Raw genomic sequence first — 24,265 nt, forward strand, 5'->3', positions numbered from 1 at the left:
TCGGGGTCACACTATATATATATATATATATATATATATATATATATATATATATATATATATATATATATATATATATATATATAATCTTTACATCCGTAGTATATATATATATATATATATATATATATATATATATATATATATATAAGCTTTACATCTGTAGTATATATATGGGCTTTACTTCTATACACCATAGATGGGCATACACCTGTATAGCATATATATGGGCTGTACATCTACGCTTCATATATATGGGTTACACATCTGTACATGATATATATGGGCAATACACCTGTGTACCATGTATATGTGCTGTTCATATGTACACCATATATATGGGTTGTATTTCAGTAAACCACATATATGAGTTTTACATCTGTATACCATATATATGGACTTTACATCCATACACAATATATATGGTCAATACATCTGTACAGTATATATATATGGCCAATACATCTGTACACCATATATTTTAGCTTTACTTCTGTGCACCATATATGTGGGTCATATGTCTTTATGGCAACTTACAGCATATGGGCTTTACATCTTTACACCATATATATGGACCATACATCTGTATACCACACCATATATTTGGGGTTTACCAAATTGTACACAATATATTTGGGCTTTAAATATGTACACCACAATCAGCATACAAGATAGCCATCTTTATATCATAGATAAGTCTATACATCTGTATAATATATATATATATATATATATATATATATATATATATATATATATATATATATATATATATATATATATATATCTTTCCACCAAATAAATTGGCTGTACCTTTGTACACCATATTGATTTGTTTTGTTGGAACCCTGTGTACTTGAGAATCTGGTGTATTGTTATTTTACATTCATACCATCTTGTTAAGTGCCGACAAGCTGTATTTCTTGCCTTCACTAGTTGGAACTACCACTGATTTGGTCATTTCTTTTACTATAATGTTTGTTTTTTCTTTGAGACCTGCATATGCTCTCATCAGACTATTGGAAATATTGTATATTTTCATCAAAAACTTTGATTAAAGCAATTTTCTTTGTGTGAAAGGAAGACCATGTATGTGAGATATATTAATTAGACAGTATCATTTATTGTTGTGTTTGATGGTAAATATGTCAAATGTATGGTAAGTCTTATATATCAAAACACAAATATGTATGTGAGATATATTAATTAGGCAGTATCATTTATTGTTGTGTTTGATGGTAAATATGTCAAATGTATGGTAAGTCTTATATATCAAAACACAAATATGTATGTGAGATATATTAATTAGGCAGTATCATTTATTGTTGTGTTTGATGGTAAATATGTCAAATGTATGGTAAGTCTTACATATCAAAACACAAATATGTATGTGAGATATATTAATTAGGCAGTATCATTTATTGTTGTGTTTGATGGTAAATATGTCAAATGTATGGTAAGTCTTATATACCAAAACACTAATATCATGTATGTGAGATATATTAATTAGGCAGTATCATTTATTGTTGTGTTTGATGGTAAATATGTAAAATGTATGGTAAGTCTTATATATCAAAACATAAATATTATGTATGTGATAAAATAGTTGGACTTTTTTTAAAATTTAGTGCCATATTATTGAGCTGTAAATTTTATACAGAAATGCATTTTACCATTATATTCTCAAGATATTTGTTTTTCACCATAAAAATGTATGCATCCAGTGCCAACAGGAAGCATAGAAAATATCTGCAGCCTAAACACATCAGTACATAGTTACTTGTGCTGATAGCAAGTCACGTCTAGGCCCACATAGAAAATATCTGCAGCCTAAAAAAATCAGTACATAGTTACTTATGTTGATAGCAAGTCACATCTAGGCCCACATAGAAAATATCTGCAGCCTAAAAAAATCAGTACATAGTTACTTATGCTGATAGCAAGTCACGTCTAGGCCCACATAGAAAATATCTGCAGCCTAAACACATCAGTACATAGTTACTTTTGCTGATAGCAAGTCACGTCTAGGCCCACATAGAAAATATCTGCAGCCTAAACACATCAGTACATAGTTACTTTTGCTGATAGCAAGTCACGTCTAGGCCCACATAGAAAATATCTGCAGCCTAAAAAAATCAGTACATAGTTACTTATGCTGATAGCAAGTCACGTCTAGGCCCACATAGAAAATATCTGCAGCCTAAATACTTCAGTACATAGTTATGTTGATAGCAAGTCACGTCTAGGCCCACATAGAAAATATCTGCAGACTAAATACCTCAACACATAGTTACTTATGTTGATAGCAAGTCACGTCTAGGCCCACATAGAAAATATCTGCAGAATAAACACATCTGTACATAGTTACTTATGTTGATAGCAAGTCACGTCTAGGCCCACATAGAAAATATCTGCAGCCTAAACACATCTGTACATAGTTACTTATGCTGATAGCAAGTCACGTCTAGGCCCACATAGAAAATATCTGCAGACTAAATACTTCAGTACATAGTTATGTTGATAGCAAGTCACGTCTAGGCCCACATAGAAAATATCTGCAGACTAAATACCTCAACACATAGTTACTTATGTTGATAGCAAGTCACGTCTAGGCCCACATAGAAAATATCTGCAGAATAAACACATCAGTACATAGTTACTTATGTTGATAGCAAGTCACATCTAGGCCCACATAGAAAATATCTGCAGCCTAAACACATCTGTACATAGTTACTTATGCTGATAGCAAGTCACGTCTAGGCCCACATAGAAAATATCTGCAGACTAAATACTTCAGTACATAGTTATGTTGATAGCAAGTCACGTCTAGGCCCACATAGAAAATATCTGCAGACTAAATACCTCAACACATAGTTACTTATGTTGATAGCAAGTCACGTCTAGGCCCACATAGAAAATATCTGCAGACTAAACACATCTGTACATAGTTACTTATCCTGATAGCAAGTCACGTCTAGGCCCACATAGAAAATATCTGCAGACTAAATACCTCAGTACATAGTTACTTATGTTGATAGCAAGTCACATCTAGGCCCACATAGAAAATATCTGCAGCCTAAACACATCTGTACATAGTTACTTATGCTGATAGCAAGTCACGTCAAGGCATTGATAGCAAGTCACGTCTAGGCCCACATAGAAAATATCTGCAGCCTAAACACATCTGTACATAGTTACTTGTGCTGATAGCAAGTCATGTCTAGGCCCACATAGAAAATATCTGCAGACTAAATACCTCAGTACATAGTTTCTTATGTTGATAGCAAGTCACGTCTAGGCCCACATAGAAAATATCTGCAGCCTAAACACATCAGTACATAGTTACTTGTGCTGATAGCAAGTCATGTCTAGGCCCAAATTGAAAATATCCGCAGACTAAATACCTCAGTACATGGGTTATGTAGGAACTCTTCAGTGCCATAGAGGGTAGTCAAATTTCACATCTGTTTGTTGGGTTTAAAAAGAAATCCAGGATCTTCATTTCATTAAGGTTGAAAAGAACAAGGATAAATCAGAAAGTCAATTAAAAAAAGCATTTATTTTCTAGACCATCCACATTTTTGGGCTTGAATGCATGCATTTAAAGACCTTCGGGTGCTGGTAAACCAAACCTGTATAGCCAAATCTCAAAAGAGACAAAATCCTGTAACCTTCACAGTATTTTACATAGGCTGTCAGAATCACATTATTTTTAAGTTACCGTACACAATTTTGGCAATTTCATCTACTGTTAGATATACTCACTCACAAGATAGATCCAACTGCAAACAGTGTGGACCCTGATCTCCTGGCACATTATGCACCAGCAGCTCAGGGTATATGCTTTTTGTTCTACTGATGGTTTCTAACAAACTGCTTAGATCCAGTCCTGTTGGTGCATCATGCAGAGCTGAATCCATTAAGTTTGCACTTGGACCCATCTTGTAAGCAAGTAAACTTCAAAATGTTTTGGGGGAAAGTCATCAAAGTTGGCAACTTTGTCCCAAATGAAATAAAGGGCCTCTTGCATACCAAATATGGGAGACATGGTGGCCATGGTTAAAATTTTGTTGCTGCTACCTCCTCATCATGGTCATATCAGCTTCATCTCATTGTAATACGGCATGATATATAAATGATCATGGATGAGAATGGTACTAATCTGATATCCATTATGGCCACCTAAGGCAGTCATGTTGAAAAATCTTGTCTGAACAGTTGACAGGATGTTTTCACTGAAGGACGTCTTGTGACATGTACTTGGTCACTGATAATAAAGGTGCCAGTTTAACATGCTGTATGGCAACCATTGTGACCAATTTTGAACTCTTGTTATAAGTATGCACACTTCTTTGTCATGTGGAATGGGTTTTTCACTGAAAGACTTCTTACAGTATTTAGTTGCTTTTGAATGACAATGGTTTGAATATCCCCCCCCCCCCATATGGGTGCCACAGTGGCTGCTGTGAAAATCTTATGACTACTCCTTTTGAAGCCTGGGGTGTATTGACATCAGGTTTTCACTAAAACACTTCTTACAGTGTGTAGTGGATCATATATTAATTACTTGATAAATTATTATTTTTTCATGATGTTTAGTTGGTCTTATATTAAAATGATCTAACTTTAGAAATGGCTGCCTTGATAGCATGCTTTAAAATCTTGTTACTTCTTGCTGTAAATGGATGTTGGGAACAGATTTGAAAACTAGTCCTACTGGCACTTGGTGTCAGGTCAAAGGTTGCTGTTTGCATTTTTGTATATCACAGAGCTTATGGAAAGAGTTAATTGTATACAGATGAATTTTTACTTGACTTTGTTTTTAGTTTTTCAGTAATGAAGTAGATAGTCTGCATTCTGTCTTTGATTTCAAGGTCAAAGGTCCTGAAGATAACACCAATTTTTATTAGTTGATGTTTATCAAAGACATATTATGGATATATCTTAAGATTACCTTGTACAGTGCTATTTCAGCAACTTGAGGTGGGTGGGTAAAAAAGAGAACAATTCATTATGGATCCAAACAAACTTAACAAGTCATGTGGGTATATCTTGACACTATCAGATAACTTCAGTGATATCAAGTGCACGGACAACGGTCATCACAAATATTGTACTGCGCTTGTAAACCTGTTAACTCAAACATAACAGGAAATTATTTGCTACTAACTTTTGGTATGCTTGAGTTTCTCGGAAATATTAAAGATAGTTTCAATATACAGCAATCAAGAAAGATAAAAGAATGGGAGAAACATATCTTTTGTTAATTCTTACAAATTATTTTTTGTCAATAGGGCATATCCCTATCAAGGGTCTCTTGCCTAAGTAAATTTTCAAAGAACCAAAATTAAATGGTACATGTATAAACACTTGGACACACATTTCTGTTCAGCTGTTGAATGTTTAAAATGCATGGAATACCCTTGTCAATCAAAATTATATTTTAATACCTGTACTTGAAAACAAAAACTAATTTTAGTCATAAAAAATAGTTTGATAATTTCAGTTAAGAGATTTTTCCATATGTATGTGGTGTTGACATTGTAGACACCTGACTGTTGACAATATGCATGTAGTGTGGACATTGTAGAAAGCTGACTGTTGACAATTTACATGTAGTGTGTGACTGTTGACAATATGCATGTCGTGTTGACATTGTAGACAATGGACTGTTGACAAAATGCCTGTAGTGTGGACATTATAGACAATGGACTGTTGACAACATGCCTGTAGTGTGGACATTATAGACAATGGACTGTTGACAACATGCATGTAGTGTGGACATTGTAGACAACGGACTTTTGACAGCATGCATGTAGTGTGGACAATATAGACAATGGACTGTTGACAATATGCATGTAGTGTGGACATTGTAGATATTATTTGTAATATACCAAGAAGGACTGAAAAACTGGAATGCAATTTTAGAGACATATCTTATAATGTATATGACTATAATTCAAACACTTTTCCATTTCAGCAGTTCATTGGACAGACGAGGAGTATGGAACCAGATACCAAAGTTAGTTGCTGGTCTAGGTTTTTGTATAGAAATAACTTGGGTGAAGTCACACTACTGTAATACTATAAATTATTTTAATTAGAGTCATGCTGCAAATAACCAGAATGAAATCGTACTACAGTAATACTGCAAATTAACTAGAGCAAAGTCACACTATAGTAATACTACAAATAACCCAAGTGAAGTTGTTTTGATGTAATACTAAAAATAACCAGAGTGAAATCACACTACATAATACTACATATAACCAGAGTGAAGTCAGTCGGATGTAATACATCAAATAACCAGAATGAAGTCAGTCTGATGTAATACTACAAATAAGCAGAGTGAAGTCACACTACATAATACTACAAATTACCAGAGTGAAGTCGCTCAGATGTAATACTACAGATTACAAAAGTGAAGTCACATGACTGCAATACTGCATATAACCTGAACAAAGTCACAGTGATACATTCTTGGACCAAGTTTATATTATTCTGGTTATTTTCCCAGACCAGCTTTATATTATTGTGGTTATTTTCCCAGATCCACTTTATATTATTTTTCTAAAATCACATACCAATGATTTATACAGTGGTTTACAAAATGCTTGTTTCTTGTTGAAATCTGGGATTAAAGGAAAACAAGTTATACACTTACATTACCACAGAGTGCAAAAACTCCCCATCTGAAATTCAAGGATGGGAAAATAGTTGGAATTTATTCCAAGTCCAAACATCCTGTATTAATTCCATGGAACTTGTAGGTAGATGACAGAAAGTCTGATATGCTTCATTGCTGATCTTGAATATTTTCTGGTGTGTTTTTAAGGTTTGTATTTTATATAGCATATTTTGGGGGAAATTTATACTTTTCTGTGGAAGATAAATAATTTCTTGGATAAGGAAGGTTTAAAATGCAGAATCTCGACAGACAGGAATATGCATGTGTCTTATGAGGAGGGTTTTCATTAAATATTTCAAAATGATAATGGCGACATCATGACGACCAGTATGTCCACCAGAGTGGCCAGATTGAAAATCGTGTTGCACTTCTTCTTCTGCACAGAAAGTCATATTGACTTGGGGTTTTTACCACCAGACTTCTTACGATATCTAGTTGGCCCTAAATGAAAATGGTGCCGATTTGTTGCCCATTATGTTGAAAATCTTATGACTACTATTCAATGGATGGTTATGTCCACATGAGGTTTTCAATGAAAGATTTCTTATTCTGTTTTGTTGGTCATCAATGAAAATGGTGCCAATGCGATAGTAGCCATCTTGAAAATCTTGTCGCTACTTCTCTTGAATGGATGGTCATAAGAACATAGGGGTTTTAGTAAATTATAATGATTTTTAGATGGTTCTAATGAAAATGGTGATACTGAGACATTCAGTAAACCTCCCACAATGGCCATCTCACAAATCTTGTTTTCACTATTTTCTCCTGAATGAATAGTGTATCAGCATGGGGTTTTCACTGAATGACTGATGATGACTGGTTGGTTCTAAATAAAACTGGTGCTGATCTGACTTCTAACATGGATGCCACAATGGCTGTCTTGAAAATCTTTTTATCACTACTTCTAGATGGTTTGAAATATTGACATTGCATTTTCACCAAAAGCCTTCTTTTGCTCTCTAGTTGGTCTTAAATGGAAATGGTACAAATCTGATATCCAATATGGGCACCATGACACCCATTTCTAAAATCTTGTTATTGTTATTTCCACAAAAATAGCCATATAGACATTGCATTTCCACTTGAAGACTTTTTGTAATGTCTTGCTGATCCTAAAAGAAAACAGTTTGAATCTGACATCTGTTATGTCCACCACATTAGCTTATTTGAAAATCTTGTTATTGCTGAGGAATTTCATGTTCCAGCACAATTTTTTTTCTTGAATTTCAGAATATTCTTTTTAGCCAGTAGAACATCAGTCTGTTTGATGGTTCCTTGTCAATACTTTCTGACCAAAATGTATAGCAAGAGGATATGTAATACATTTAACAGCTTTGTGGTTATAACCCCTTGTAGATAACATTTTTTTGCGGGGAATGGGGAATATGTAATTAAAAAAATGTGAGAATTTGCCCAGGCAAGCAAAGGAAGTTGTTCTAGTTGTGGATGTTTTTATTTCAGCCTTTTGTGGCAAGTGTACTACTGGAGAAATCAAGCACTGAACAGAACTCCTCAACAGCCACATCCACAGGAAGGCAGACTGTCCACAATTACGGTGCCATTGGGGACTCTGAAGGGGTAGACTCTGATTTTGTGACAGCCGAGATACACTAGTGAGCACCAAAAGTTTTTGTAAGGCTACAGATGCATGCTGACAGACTGTTACCAAATAATGCTCTTATGAAGGACTGCACAGGTGTACAACTCTTGAGACTGCCAAATCCAAAATTGCTGTCCATGAATTTTTTGTTCTCCACCATGGCGGCTGTTGGAATATATAGTGTTACTTTTTTCCTTCCATCTGTATGTCACACTTTGCTTAAGTTTCATCTTTAAATGTTATTGCCATAATCCAAGAACACTTTATTGTTTTGTTCTAGTTTCAATCAAAAGGTTGATTACCCATTTCAAGAGAGGAAATAAGAAGGAAAATGTTTCTTGTCAAACATTCTAAAGAGCTTGTTTTCAGTTCCAGAAGATTCTTCATATAGTGGAACAACGTAATGTATTTAACCATTAATAATATGCACTCAGTTGCAAATGGCATAGGCCAGTATCAGTCATTGCATACTGTGTCAACAGATCTTGTGATGCATTATGAGATGGCAGATTGGGGTCAGTGCTGTTTGACTCTAGCCTTACAATTCATTATGAGATGGCAGATTAGGGTCAGTGATGTTTGACCTGTGCCTTACAATGAATTATGAAATGGCAGATTAGGGTCAGTGCTGTTTGACTCTAGCCTTACATTGATATATGAAATGGCGGATTGGGGTCAGTGCTGTTTGACTCTAGCCTTCAGTGCATTATGAGATGGCAGCTTGGGGTCAGTGCTGTTTGACTCAAGCCTTACAAGTAACTATGAAATAGCAGATTGGGGTCAGTGCTGTTTGACTCTAGCCTTCAGTGCATTATGAGATGGCAGATTGGGGTCAGTGCTGTTTGACTCTAGCCTTACAAGGAATTATGAAATAGCAGATTGGGGTCAGTGCTGTTTGACTCTAGCATTACAAGGAATTTTGAAATGGCAGATCAGAATCTTTTCCAGTTGATTCTGATCTTATAGTGCATTATGAAATGGCAAATAACAGTGTAGAAGGGATCTGCTGATGTATTATGTAATGACAGGTCTTGATATTTACTTTTGTGGACATGCATTATATGCAGGCAGATATGGTTACATTCTTTTGTAATATATTCTTAAAGTGCTTTAATTTATTTTCACTGATTGTCATATCACCTTTGAGAACAATTGACTTATTTGCATTTTTTTCCAACATCACTGTTGTGATGGTCTTAAAAGTGACCATTGTTGGAAGAATTATTGTTTTGTATTTAGTTCTACATTTTAAATGCTTCTGAATGTAATTTTGAAACTTGATGTGTACTTTTGTTACTATTTTTGCACATTTCTCTACGAAACTGTGGCTAAAATTTAACCTTTGAAATCTGTGAAGAATTCTCCTTCAGATACATTCCCAGATCACATTAACATTAGGGAATTATGCCTACTACATCCTGAATCCAGCCCTACTAAAAAAATGAAAATTATATTTTTTGTTGCATGCAAATTAAGGGCAATAACTCTTGCCCATTACCTCCCCTTGCCAAAACCATCAGGCGTCACAAGTTTTCAAGTTTCACAGCCATGCTGATATACACACAAAATTACCTCCAGATATCCAAACCAATATTCTACTTATCAGCAGCTACTGCTGAATATAGAAGTTTTATATTAATCATTACTACACAGGTGGTACACATTACTTCATATTTTCTTATTTTGGATGAATTTGCCATTTACAGACTTAGCCTCTGAGATTTGCTATACCGAAATGGCATACATGTGTTATTGACCTAGCGTGTCAATGTTATATTTACTTTGACATGTTAGTAACTGATGTGTAGTTGCATGGTTTACATAAATTTGCCATTTACAGACTTCATCTGACTCAATACAAATATGGCAACCACGTTATGTGTTATTGACTTAGCATGCCAACGTAATTTCTGATACAAGTTTTAGTAACTGTTGCGTAGTTGGATATTATTTACACACTGAATTGCTTACATTATTTGTGCTAATTTTTTTTAATTTTATGTTGTTTCAGTTGGAAATGGCAATCAAATGCACAAAATATAAAAAAATTCAAGGCCAGTGAAAACTACCATGACATGTGCTTGGGTTGCACTCGATGCTCTTCTTCTCAACCATGAAGTGGGTGTAAGACCTAGACTAAGGATATTTGGTCAATGGCGTTACAAAAGTAACCAACAGAAATATAAAAGATCCAAATCTCTCAAGGAGAGGGATGTTTTAAGTCTACAACCAAGATCAGTATCTCTTGTGAGCCCCACCTAAATTATGTAGTCAGGAAGCTATGGGGACATAAACATAAATGGAGAAAAATTTACTTGAAGGGGTTTTATCCATTGACCGTTGAACACATGTATCATCTGGTACAGGAGACAATGATGCTATTGCTCCTTCACTGCAAATTTTGTCCCATTTCCCTTCTTAGTTTCCAACAGGATTCTCTTATGCTTTGGGGAAATGTTCCCCCAATTTTAGATAGCCCATTGGGCATAAGTCCCATGCATGTCTGAGCATGGCTTTAAGTCTGGACACATGGGGCTATTATAGGATCCATTGGATCCCAAACTGGACATGTCTTTATCATCCAGCCGTCCAACTGTACCAACCTGCCAGCCATACCATCCAGCTGTCTCAAACTGAGGACTGAATTGATTGACCATCCTGGTCACGTATAATTTACGGGGATCTTAGTGATGCATCCATCCATCGTGCTGACCTTCAGAAACATTTTCTTTTTATGATGGGGATTTTACTGGAAAATTTATCCATCTAGACCAGCCTTTGACAATGCTGATACCATTTAATACCAGTTCAGAATTTTTACAGCCGGCATCCACGCCAAACTTTCACCCAGCAATTCAACCAATCGTCCATGCAATACACATGTAACCAACCCAGTCATTCCAATGTTAATGGCTTTTCCTCAAGGCAGAACCAGTGAGCAAGCTAAAAATGACATGAGATCATCATGGTTACCTCCTGAAATGGTTGTTGTTGTTGTGGGATTTAACACCATTTTTCAGCACACAATAGGCTTTGTATGGCGGCCAGTATTAATGGTGGAGGAAGAACCCCGGGAAGAACCACCAACCCACGAGAATCTACTGGCAAGCTTTCTCACATACCCACATTGGTCAAATTGTCCTGAAATGGTATACCCAGAAATGCAAACTTTGTATGGCGGCCAGTATTAATGGTGGAGGAAGAACCCCGGGAAGAACCACCGACCCACGAGAATCTACTGGCAAGCTTTCTCACATACCCACATTGGTCAAATTGTCCTGAAATGGTATACCCAGAAATGCAAACTGACCCAGCCCAAGACTCACAATCAAGCAATTATGGCGAACTGACTCCAATTCAGCCATGCTCCAATCCTGCTATGGAAAGGATGGAATAAGTTTCCAGATGGTCACTGAAGAGATTTTCAGGCTTCAGTATGCCCTTCACTCCTCCCCCCTCCACCAGCCACAATGACTTATAAGGGTAATGCATCAGTACACTTTGACAACAACAAAGAAAGAAAATCTTTCCAGATATGTCCCCAATCTTAAAAATAAGAGATTAGTGATCATCTGCTGAGGTTCTGTTAGTGATCTGGGTAGTACCGAGGCTTTCTTTACAGAAAACCAAGTACCAATGACATTTTCATACCATTTTTAATTATGGACAACCCCATTTGGGTCAACTTTTCTCTTTGAAGAAAAGATTGAAGAAGTTTGTCGCGTACGGCTTCCACACAGTCGCATAACCTGGATCTTAGAACTGGTTGAGTTCATTTCCAACAAGAGTTGGATTTCAGCAAGATAATTCTTGCAGCTAATCTGATTATTTAATGTGACAGTGAACTTGATTATGCATGGCAATCTTTTTATGCACCGCTTACAGATAACATTGCTATTCTACTGGTGCCCATTCTCCAGTCCCCTTGATCAACAAGCTGTGATCACACCCACAGTACGTTAATTCCTTGGTCAATTGCACAGGTGGGACTGGTTCAAGTTGAAGTTCTCTCTAGAGAAGCCATGAGCAGAAGTATGTACCAATGCCAATACAAACAGTTTGGGTGCCCACCTGATAACCGACTTCAGTATGGTCAGTGGTTTGTGAGAGCCAGGGGATCAACCCCATCACATAAACCTTCTAGAACTGAAAGCTATTTTGAAAGATAATTTTGATAATGATTTGCCTTCCAATTCTGGAAAAATCATCCCTCAAGAAAAACGTTCCTCATCATGTTGGACAGCTTGGTAGTGGTGACCTACCTCCTCAAACAAAGGGTCATTAAATCACCTGTGTTCTGATTTGGCCATTTCTTCATTGGTGCAAAAAACTCAACATCAGTGTACATATTCCTGGCAGACTCAATGTCCCGACAGACACACTGTCCAAAAATAGTCGTGTCATTCTCACTGAATGGTCTCTTTGCACATCAATGTTCGCTGTGTTTTCTGATTTGGTGTGAAGAACTCAACAACAGTGTACAAATCTGACATAGTCCTGGCAGACTAAATGTCCTGGAAGCCAGTTTAGGAACGGTCAAGCCATTCACACAATGGTCTCTCCACCAATCAGTCTTTCTTTGGATTTGTGCACTTTGGAGGTGCCCAATGATTAACCTGTTTGTGATAAGGTGGAACTACAAATTGCCCACCTCAATCTCCCCAGTTATAGATCCAGAAGTGTATGGCCATGTATGCATTATCAATAAGCTGGGAAGTATTATGGGCCTTCCCTTAACATATCATATCAGTCTTGGTTCCAAAATTAATCCAGAAATTACAGGGACATAATTGTAAAATGATTCTGATAGCCATACTCAGATGGTAGAAATCTTGTGTCACAGGTCTATTAGATCTAGCCATAGAACTACCCATGAAGATTCTGGCCAAGCAAAATCTCAAGCAATCACAAGTGTTCCACCCCTGCCCAGAATGTCTTATTCTTCACAAATGGGTCTTATCTGAATAGCCTTGCAGGACAAACAATTCAAACCTTCTCTTGTGGAGAGAATCTCTTGATCAAGAAGGCCATCCACTCAGAAGCTTTGTCAGGGGAAATGGTAGGTGCTCAAAGAATTGTGCCAAATAAAAGAATCATCCCTTTGAGGGCTTGACTTGTCCAACTCACTGATTTTTTCACTGGCTTTTCAAGGAGAAAAAATTGGCTGCAATTACTATCAGTTACCACTCAGTGATCTCACTTTCAGGCATCATGGCAGACACAATACCAGTTATGATAAAGACCTATCGGATTTGTGTGCCAATTTTGATTTGCAGCAACCAAAATCACTCACCCTATTTCCCAAATGAATCCATCCTGGGTGTTAACATGGCTCTATTTAAATAAGTTTGAACCATTTGCTTGCACTTCATTGAATGGTTCCTGATAGCCTTAGTGTCAGAACATGGGTTGTCAGCACATGGGAGAAACAAACGCCCTTTCAGTTGATCTGAACTAACGTCAGTTTAAATCGGATTGCTCAGTGGTCCTCTTGACACAACCAGGATTTGAAGACAAGAATAGGTTACCATCAATCAGCAATCAAAGAATACACTAGCTCTCCAAAAAAGATAAATTGAGAGCAGAAGCCATGCAAGTCCCTGTTAATGCTCTCAAACACTACTTGAAATGCACAAAGGCAAATCATGGCATTCATCAGTGACTCTTTCTTCCACTGATAGTTGGAAAACAGGATATCACCTCTCAATTCCTGTCTTTGTGGCTGAAGTGGGTTATGCACTTGGCATACTCTAAAATGTCACAAGATCAGAGTCATCTCATCAGGGTTTCAACTCATGAGATTAGAGTGATCTCTGCAAGCCCTGCCTCAAGTTTTTATCTCAGAGATTTAGCTTGTCAGAGACAAACTCTGGATCTTGTGGGTCCTGTGTCATATTTCCCTGGAAGGATACCTGAGATAGAGGTTGAATTCATCATTCCTTCCTTTTATTACCTTTTCTCCTACAGTTAAAGTGATAGAGAATGTAATTCAGTAAGAAAGCAAATGTTGTGGTAAATTATGCTTCTCCTAGAATACTTACCCAATCACATTACTGTAATCCGAGCATCCTGTTCAACAGTTGTTTTGCTAAGCTTAAAGCTAGTGTTGTCTGAAAAGGCATGGGGAGGTAATTTGCAAGAGTTATTGCCCTTATCTATATAATATGGACAGGAAAAACGATTTTTTCTTGATTGGAAGGGCTGGATTTGGGAGGTAGTAGGACTTATATTCCTAATGTTAATGTTATCAGGTAAGTATTATAGCAGAAAAATAATTTTAAACAAATATTAGCTTTGAGACATATCAATCACCAAAATGACACTCATTATGCAAAATATTTCAGTGTGGGACCTAATTTGCCCACAGATATGAATACTTAATTACTGAAATTTTAGCACTTGACCTAAACTAAAATTCTAGCACACCTGTAAAAATATAGAGTTACATTGGATGTATCTACTTCACACTCTTTATCCTATTGCTTAAGAGGCTTATGGGTTGCCTTTCAGTCACTTTTGGCTCTACTGGTGATAAACTAGAAGTGATGATGAGATGGTCTGTTCTTTTCTGTCTATTGTATGTCCATCTATTAGCAAAAGTTATTGCTACTTTTAAACTACTTTCAACACATATTCATCCCATGGTCTGGTTGGTCCTAATTTGAAATGGTAGCACAAAGTCAACATGACAGTCTTGTTATTGCTAAATAAATGATCATATTAACTTTGGTTTTTCACTGAGAGACTTCTTATAACATCTAGTTATTCGTAAATGAGAATGGTACTGATCTGACATTTAATATGACCACCATGATGGACAGAAAGAAGCAGCCAGCAAGCTTTGTAACAATTTAATTATCAAAGTTATAAAATGAAAATGTAAGAGAAAATTAGAATTTTGAAATTAATTCATAATAATCCTAAAAAAGTTCTGTTCAAGTCCAGAAGAATTGATTGTTCCAAATAACTTTCATATCCTTGAATGTCGGTACAATGGCATTGTCCAGAATTCCATTGAATAATTCACAATAGTCCCAGAATAATTCTCTAATCCAATGAGCACTTTGTTGTTCCAGTTCCAATGTATATATCTATTGAATGTTTCTTCTCAAATTATCTAAATACGACATCAAGCACATCTGCAGACAGATTTCAACATATGGAACAAGAATCAAAATATGAATGAATCCAAAATTGGAATGAATGTGATTGCTTAGTTCCAGACACTGTTCATGCTAGAATTGTGAAATTGATGACATGCATCTCTGTTAGTACTATACCCATGCAGCAAAAATCAGCTCTTTCTAACTTATTTTTTATCTTGTACAGGCTTTGGTTAAGTTAAGTTTTGGCATGCTGTATTTTTGTTCGTCCTACAATCATGAAACTTGGTGAGGGGACATATTGTAACAAGTTTTTTATCCTTATTACAAAAAGAGGCCTATGTGACCTATGGTTGAAGTTTCAATGACTTTGTTGAAGTTTTATGTTTAAAGTACAGTTATAGGGTGTTGTTTATGTTAGAATCATGAAACTTGTTAATTAGTTGTTACTTTGACCTACATTTTATGCTTGGCTAGGTTAAGTATAAATTTTCATTTGACCTACATTTTATGCTTGGCTTGGTTAAGTATTGTGTTGAGCTCATAACCACATATGAATTTCCATCTAGACCCTGAAACAGGTCATTTTACATGTGAAATAAAAACAGAATATAAATAAAATGTAGAATTAACACAAATATGAAATGATGAATGCAGTTCAAAGTGAATGCAAATGCTGAACTCAAAACAATGAAAAGTAAATGAAAATGAAATGAAAAAGAACATATATTTTGCATGATAATCTTGTGTCTGATTCTTGCAGCTAACAGACAATTATTCACTACTTGCAAGATGTGAAATTGTTCTTGCAACTACCATTAATATGGTGACATCACCAGTAGTAGTTTCTATTCAGTCTTTTGGGGAGATGAAAAGAAATAATAGAAATTTGCTGACATATTCTACAAGTATGTTGTTGCATTTATTGAAAGTGGCATTAATATAATTATTATTATATATTCAGTAGTTTTTTTTTTTAAAACTTTATACATTCTGGGGTGATACACCTTGACTTTGGTAAATGCATTTAGAGTAAAGGAAATAAATGGAATCAGTATATCAAAATACATTTTGGAAAATGAGATAACACAGCAGCAAACATGTTTGGAGTGTAAATGAAGCACAAATATAATGCAGGTTTGGTCAAGTTACCTTTTTCAGGGTTTGTATATGCTGCTTTTTATCGCCAGTGTAATTGGATGTACGGAGAAAAATGTTCATGAAATGGTAGGCTTTTAATCATTTTAATGATTGTATATTGTTGACAAGTTCCCAGCAAGAGGTTAAGAATTTATTGTTTGTGTGAATGAGTATAGGAACTACATATACATCTTACGAGGCTTCAGCTGTAGTAGCCGATCAAGGTAATTAATGGTGTATGAACTTTGCTTCTAATAGCAGTCTCTACAAGGTTACTTGAAGTTTGTGCCTTTCACCAGTAGAATCTGCCTTTTAGGTATGATACTTGCATTGCTGTTCAACTTAACAATATATCTCATTTAGGACTCTGGTGGCCTAGTGGTTAAAGTATCCACCTCGGATGCGGGAGGTCGTGGGTTCGATCCCCAGCCAAGTCATACCAAAGACTTAACAGAAATGGTACTAACAGCTGCCTCGCTTGGTGCTCAGCTTTAATAGGTTAGTGTTAGGACTGGTCAGTCTGGTGTCAGGATAATATGACTGGGTGGGACATCATGCTACATATCTGCGGCATGATGCCCCAGTACTAGACATCACTATAAACTGCCACACTGCAGACATCTTAGCGATATGACTGAAAAATTGTTAAAGCTGCGTTTAAAAAATCCAAATCACACACACTATCAAAACCACTTGATTTTCAAATTCGGGATTTTCTTGTCAAATGTAGATACATATTTTTGCTATCTCTCTCTCTCTCTCATATATATATATATATATATATATATATATATATATATATATATATATATATATATATATATATATATATATACACACACACACACACACACCCCTTATGCCCACCATATTCCAAATTGAAGTAGCAGCTTTACAGTCTTAGCGTTTCATAACCTTAATTTGGTCCTGCCATTATATACTGTACTTTTGTTTTCTTATCATGCAGCATACATTTTACATTTGTTTCTGCTGGCAGGAGGACAGAATTAGTTTTGAAGGCTTTCTACCACACAGTATATTTTATTGTTGAAATCTGCTGCTGTTTGAAAAATAAATGATTTGTCTAAATTCTTTTCAAAAATGTAATTTTGTGTGCATTATATCCCCACATTAAAGAAACAAGCAAGAACCAGTCTACTAGGGACTGGAAATCTTATGTCAGTCTAATGATATGTGATTATCAATTGTAGTGTCCAGAGATCAAGGTCAGTGGTTCGAAAGAAAAAATTGTCTGTGCACAATAACTTGAGTTATGCACTATCTACTAATTGATGTGTATGTGTGTGTGTGTGTATATATAAATATATATATATATATATATATATATATATATATATATATATATATATATATATATATATATATATATATATATATATATATATATATATATATATATATATATATATATATATATATATATATGTGTGGCTTGCACTTGGGGTAATGAAGAATCCTCTCAGTTTTGGTGTTCGAAGTCAAGGTCATTGTTACTGAAACAAGAACTGTGTCTTACAATGTCATTGATAATGACTGAAAGAAGAAGAAAAATTGTTTCTACACATAACTTGAGTTGTCTATCATCCATGAGGATGGCTTGTACTTGGGATATGGAAGAACATTATTGATTTTGTCATCAAAAGGTTAAAACCACTGCATCTGAAAGGAAAGAAATGGTTTGTACACAATAATAGCATTTCTAAATCTCCTACCTCAACCAAACTTTGTGGGTTGCTTGCATTGGGATAAGAAAGAAACCACTTGATTTGGGGTCCATGGAACTTTTGTTCTGACATTTAGATACTTTTTTCCTAAACAACAGCTATGGTAGCTGTCAAGAAAATCTTGTTACTACTGCTTCTGAACACAGGGTTATATTGACATTGAGGTTTTCACTAAAGCACTTCTGATGACATTTAGGTATCCCAAATGACATTTAGGTAGCCCTAAATGAAAATATGCCAAACTGACATAAAATATGGCCACTGTGGTGACTGTCTTCTTGTCACTATTTCTCCTGATTAGATGGTCATATTGATAAGGAGAAAAAGGAAAAAACTTGTTAGGATCTGCAGAGGATCCTAAGTGAAACTATTTCCAATGTGAGGTCCAACATGGATACCATAGTGGCCACCTTCAGTAGCTACACCTCCTTGATTGATGGCCATATCAACATGGAGTTTTCACTAACTCGCTGAAGCCATAGGGAGCCAGTCCTGAATGAAAATGGTGTCCATCTGAATGCAGACATTGTAGTCATCTCAGAAATCTTGTTAACATTATTTCTTGAATAAATGATGGCATCAACACAATAATAATATAATAATATTAGACATTTTATTTAGAGAAGGTAACTCAATTAGTTAAAAAAAAATAATCTACCTTGAGGCCTTCTGTCCGTTATGTACAATATATATATAGTATATGCAACACCGAGTTAGATTTGGCTTTACACTAAAGAACTGATAATTAATATCAAAGTTTCAAGCTCATAACATATTCACAATCATCTGTTAACATCATCGTGTATTTTCACCTGTGTAGAGGTATAAGCAGAGAAAAGCAGGAGGTATTTATATTACTAGAACTGTTCAGTTAAGATTTCATCCGTTTGAGACATTGATTATGAAAAGAAGCCTTGTGTCACTGGGAATGTTGTTTCACACCAGAGTATCAGTATATTGAAAAGTCTCCTCCTTTTGCCTTGGTATAATGTAATTTTTACTTTTAACAGACCTTCAGTTTGGAGTACCATCAGCATCTCTTTGGTGAAATATTGTTGATATGGACAGGAATGACTTTTCTGGATATCTTATAAATAAATTTGGCCTTTCTAAGAAATATTCTATCTTGGTACAATTTTTATATATTCATTGCATCGTGGATATTGTTTATACATTGATTTAGAATTAAATATCATGCCCTCTTTTGGAGTTTTAAAAGTTTCGTTATGTTTGAATTAGATGTATTACCTGAAATTGCATTACATTAGTCTTCATATGGTTGATTACAACTTTTATAAAAGATTGTCCTATACTGAAAAGGAATGTATGTTTTGATTTTCTTCTAGTAGCCAAAAGATAATAAGCAACCTTTTTTAAACATGTTTAATGTGAATAGACCAAGTTAGATTGTTATCTATGAATACACCAAGAATTTGATCACGAGTCATATTAAAGTTCACATTGTCAAATAGAACTTGTACCTTGTTGCTATCTTGAATTGCTCATTTTTATTTTGCTGTAACTTGTAGGGCTTTTGGGTTGTTTTTTAAATTTATAATCATACTGTTTTTCTTGAACCCTACTAAAATGTTTGTTAAGTGCATAATGTAAATTATTTTCAAATACAGTTTTGGTTTAAACTGAGTCAGATAGTGTGGTGTCATCTGCATGGAGGTCAGTGGAAGAAATTAAATTTCCTATCATAAGAGGTAAGTTGTTGATAAATAACAGAGGTTAAAGAATAGAACCCTGTGGTACTCCACAATTAATAATTTTAATTTCAGAAGGTTGACTATTTAACAATACTTTTTGCACTCTATCAATTAAGTAAGAAGTGAACCAGTTCAGAGAGTTTCATTACATTGATAGATTTTCAGTTGTTAGGGTTTTCACTCAAACACTTTTTCAAAATGTTATTGGTTCTGTGAGACAGTTATACAGATCTGTTAACCAACAAATTTGTGAATGAGTTTGAAAATCAGACCTACTTGACATTGCATGGGGTCAAATTAAAGGTTCCTGCTTGAATGAATGAATGTACTTGACTGTGCTTATGAACACAGTGGTTCTTACATGTATAAATAAATATGGACGAGAATTTTTTTTTTTGTTTCTCAGTAAACAAGTTGGATAGTTAATCTTTGCAAAAATAGAAAAATTGCCTTATAATTCTTTGTTGTTGCTGTTATTGTTCATGCTGTGAGTTCAAAGATGACCATGACATGACTAACTGGCTAGCTTATGCTCAGAACTTAGGCACATTTGACAGAAGATGTCACTTGGGTTTGCTTGATCAATCAAGGACATGCTACAGTTCAGAAATTTACACTGCTTGCACTTCTGCTCTGCCTCATCAGTTTTCTTTCATCATCAGTGTTGACTGCCATCATCAGTGTTGACTGCCATCATCAGTGTTGACTGCCAATGACTGTGTGCTGCCAAGATATAGGTGAACTTGTCCACTTCCAGGAGGGTTTGACCATTTACTATGATGATAGTTTTTCATGGTGCTGGTTTGTACATCATCTATGTCTTAATACATATTGTGAGATTGAAATGGCCACAAGCTAAAAATAAAAGTTGATGTTTAATTTGATTTTTTTAGATGTTAATTTTCCCAGATTATGTTTTCTTTCTCTATGCTGTCTTTCTACTCCCGTCATTGGAGTAAATGCCTAAGTAGGATATAATTGGAAGGCTAAATCTTGAGTTGAAAATACTTTTACATTACATGTAATTGTAGTCCAAGTCATGAGATCATATAGCACAAAGCTTTGGTTTGAAATTAACTTTTCACTTCCAAAACCCTTGTCTTAAAGATACAAATCCCGAGTATTTATGGACATCTCTCCCCCCCCCCAATGCATTTCAGATGTATTTGCATTCTAAGCTGATATTTTATTTTCTGTTGTCTTGGTGTATATCATTTATGCATTTCTTTAGTGTTTGCATTTCAACTAGAATCTTATCATTTTTCATTTAATACAAATCTTTACCATTCATGCATTTTTTGTTTGTTTTTATGTCTCATTGATTATCATTTATTTGTTTATTATCTCATTGTGTACCATTGATACATTCCTTTGCTGTTTATTACTTGACTAGACTCCTTTCAGGTATTCTTTAAAATCTTAGCACAAGAGTTTGTGGCTTTTAAAGTCAGGTGTTGTATTGACTAGAGTCATCAATGAATGAACAGAATACAAAAGTTACATGCGAACGTGACAGGTGGTTACTTCTCTGGTCAATATTAAAACTGAGACAATTGTTTAAAATTCAAAATTTATGTGTGCATCTCAGTTATTTCAAGTATGTTAAAATAAAATCAGCTTTATATCTGTGTTATACTTAGGATATTTATTTGTAGTGAATGTCTGTTTTGTGTGTGAAGGAAACTACCGGTACTAAGACGAAAATATTAAAATAAGATTTAACAGTATATTTCAGAGTCAAAGGTGCAATTAATGTCGGTGGTGTATTTTTATTACTCAGTGGAATTAGAATATAAGTAGCATGGGAGGCTATAATACAATTTACCAAAGCCATTGGATAAATTAAGTTCAGAATAAATGCTTTCATAAATGGCAACATTGTGAAATTATAATACCACTAGATGGTAAACAGAATTCAAGAATTTGTCAAAAGATAGACAATGAAGCAATGGAGCAAGCAAGAAACTAATTGTTATAATTATGTTGATGAGAACGATGCAAATAAAATGAAAGCCATTTAACCAGGACAGTAGAGAAAGACCTACATTCACACAGATGCAGTGACTGCAATCACAACAACTACATTCACACAGACAGTACTTGCAATCACAACAGCAGGACTTCAATTCACACAGACAGTACCTACCATGGGTACATGTACCTACATTCACGCTGAGAGTACCTACAGTCACACAGATGGTGATTACATTCAGACAGTACATGCAATCACACAGACAAGACCTATATTCACACAGTACCTACAATCACACAGACAAGACCTATATTCACACAGTACCTACAATCACACATTGGGCCCCGAGTGGTCTAAAGCGCTCTCCGTTACAGATCACTGCCATCTCACCTCTGTGTGGGTTCGTGTCTTGGATTCGGCTAATGTGGGTATGTGAGAAAGCTTGGCAGTAGCTTTTTGTGGGTAGGTGGTTCCTTCCGGGGTTTTCCCAGGTTCTTCCTCAACCATTAATACTGGCCACCATGTATAGCCTATCGTGTGCTGAAAAATGGCGTTAAACCCAACAACAACAACAATAATGACACAGGACCTAGATTCACATAGACAGTACCTACAATCAGACTGAACTTATATTCACACAAACAGTACCTACAATTACAATAAGGCATGCATTAACAGTGGTAGGGCCCACAAGTAAAATAAATATAACCATTAACTAATATATGATCTCAAATAAACAAGCATTTATTAGTATGTATTGTTCTAGTAATTCATTTTTCTAATGGCTGCATAACTTTTCCAAGAGTTTTTTTCTTTCATTTCTTTTGTCACCAAATATAAACCTTTTAGGAAAAGTATAAAGAACAAGATAATCAATGCAAGACAAAACAAAATAGAATAATCAGCAAATAAAAAATAACATTTGCAGGTAGTGTAAAAACCCAGTGTATTACATTGCAAGTGATGCCAGGCATTGATGTTGCTGCTGCTTTTTTCAGCAGACTTAAACAAAGGTAATATTTTCCATACCTAATTTATATGAATGAATCACCAATGCTATTTCCACCTTAACTATCACCTGTTCATGTTAATGTTTTAAAACTTTGCAATGGTACACCAAAGCAGCACTCTCATACCAATCCCAAATTGTGTTAGGTTTAATTAGATTATAATAGATTTTGTCTGTCTTAAAAATATGTTTGATGAATTCTTTGTATTCATCAACTACTTAATTCAGTTCTTGGAGCTCTTGTTTAGAAATTTTATTTTTGTCTTTCAGTAAGTTTCTTTAACAGTATTTTTTGAAACATTTTCATTTATTATAACATCATTATAATATCATCCTCATTGTAAACAAGATTTTCAAATTCTTGACCAGCACTTTTAGCCATTTCCTTATTGTATCGATAGATTATAAACAACTTGAAAAAGATACAGTTTTAATAGAAGAAATATACAAAGCTAGCAACTACATCAAAGCCTATTTACATGATGATAGAATAAAAGCAAAGGAAAGATGAATTTAATCAGATCTTAGACTCATGAGATTTATGGCATCTAAATGTTTTTATTGGCTATGTATGATGGCAAATATTTTTTGGTTCAAAACTTAAGCACTTACCGTTAAGGTTAAGTCATTACCTAGCGATCAGAAAGTTCGTTTCTTTTGTTGTTTCAAAGTATCTACAATCAGTTTTAGAAATAGTGTATGATAAAAACATTTTCAATACAGATAGTTTCCATTGGTTGTATATGCATACTGTAAAACAACTAAAAAGACGTGTGTTCCCTCTGAAATCTTTTATGACATAGTTGGACTTTTGCACGATCACCTATACTGATATTTGAAAAATGTCTACCACTAAACATTATTTTTGTTAGGTTAGCAGCGTTATTTCCCAATTGACTAAGATTGCATCAGTCGTCAGTCAGAAAAAAGGAGTCAACTAGCAATTCAGTTTAAGAGAATAACAAATCTGAATAATACTGCTAAGTTATAATGTAAAACATTCTCTGAAACTGTTCATCACTGAATCTCTATTTTGTAAATTCCTTTATATATATATATATATATATATATATATATATATATATATATATATATATATATATATATATATATATATAAAGAGAGAGAGAGAATACAAATCATATGACGAATAACAATCCTTTCAAGTGCACTTGATCCAGCAAGGGATCACGTGTGTCGGGGATTGATTAAGATAAATGCAATAAACACACTACGAACAGTACGAAACTAGTATCTAGCTAGTCTGAGTGCTTTCGACTCTTTAATGAGTCTTTT

The 24,265-nt window shown here is 34.9% G+C and overlaps 1 protein-coding gene across 8 annotated transcripts in view; it reads left to right on the forward strand.

Annotated features, from left to right (window-relative positions):
* Window positions 1–17,633, forward strand: part of LOC149805347 (mechanosensitive cation channel TMEM63B-like) — a 159,008-nt gene extending 141,375 nt beyond the window's left edge. For 7 of the 8 annotated variants that reach the window (XM_089949426.1, XM_089949453.1, XM_089949468.1 and 4 more), the window contains 2 exons: window positions 5,981–6,022; window positions 8,150–17,633. In XM_089949426.1, the coding sequence (XP_089805552.1) occupies window positions 5,981–6,022; window positions 8,150–8,302 (195 nt within the window). In that variant the 3' untranslated portion in view covers window positions 8,303–17,633. The remainder of the gene's footprint in view (window positions 1–5,980; window positions 6,023–8,149) is intronic. The other variant, XM_089949462.1, reaches the window with a different exon arrangement.
* The last annotated feature ends 6,632 nt before the right edge of the window (window positions 17,634–24,265 follow it).

This window comes from Sinohyriopsis cumingii, chromosome 2, assembly GCF_028554795.1.
Source record: "Sinohyriopsis cumingii isolate HCF-2022 chromosome 2, ASM2855479v2, whole genome shotgun sequence".
NCBI classification, from domain to species: domain Eukaryota; kingdom Metazoa; phylum Mollusca; class Bivalvia; order Unionida; family Unionidae; genus Sinohyriopsis; species Sinohyriopsis cumingii.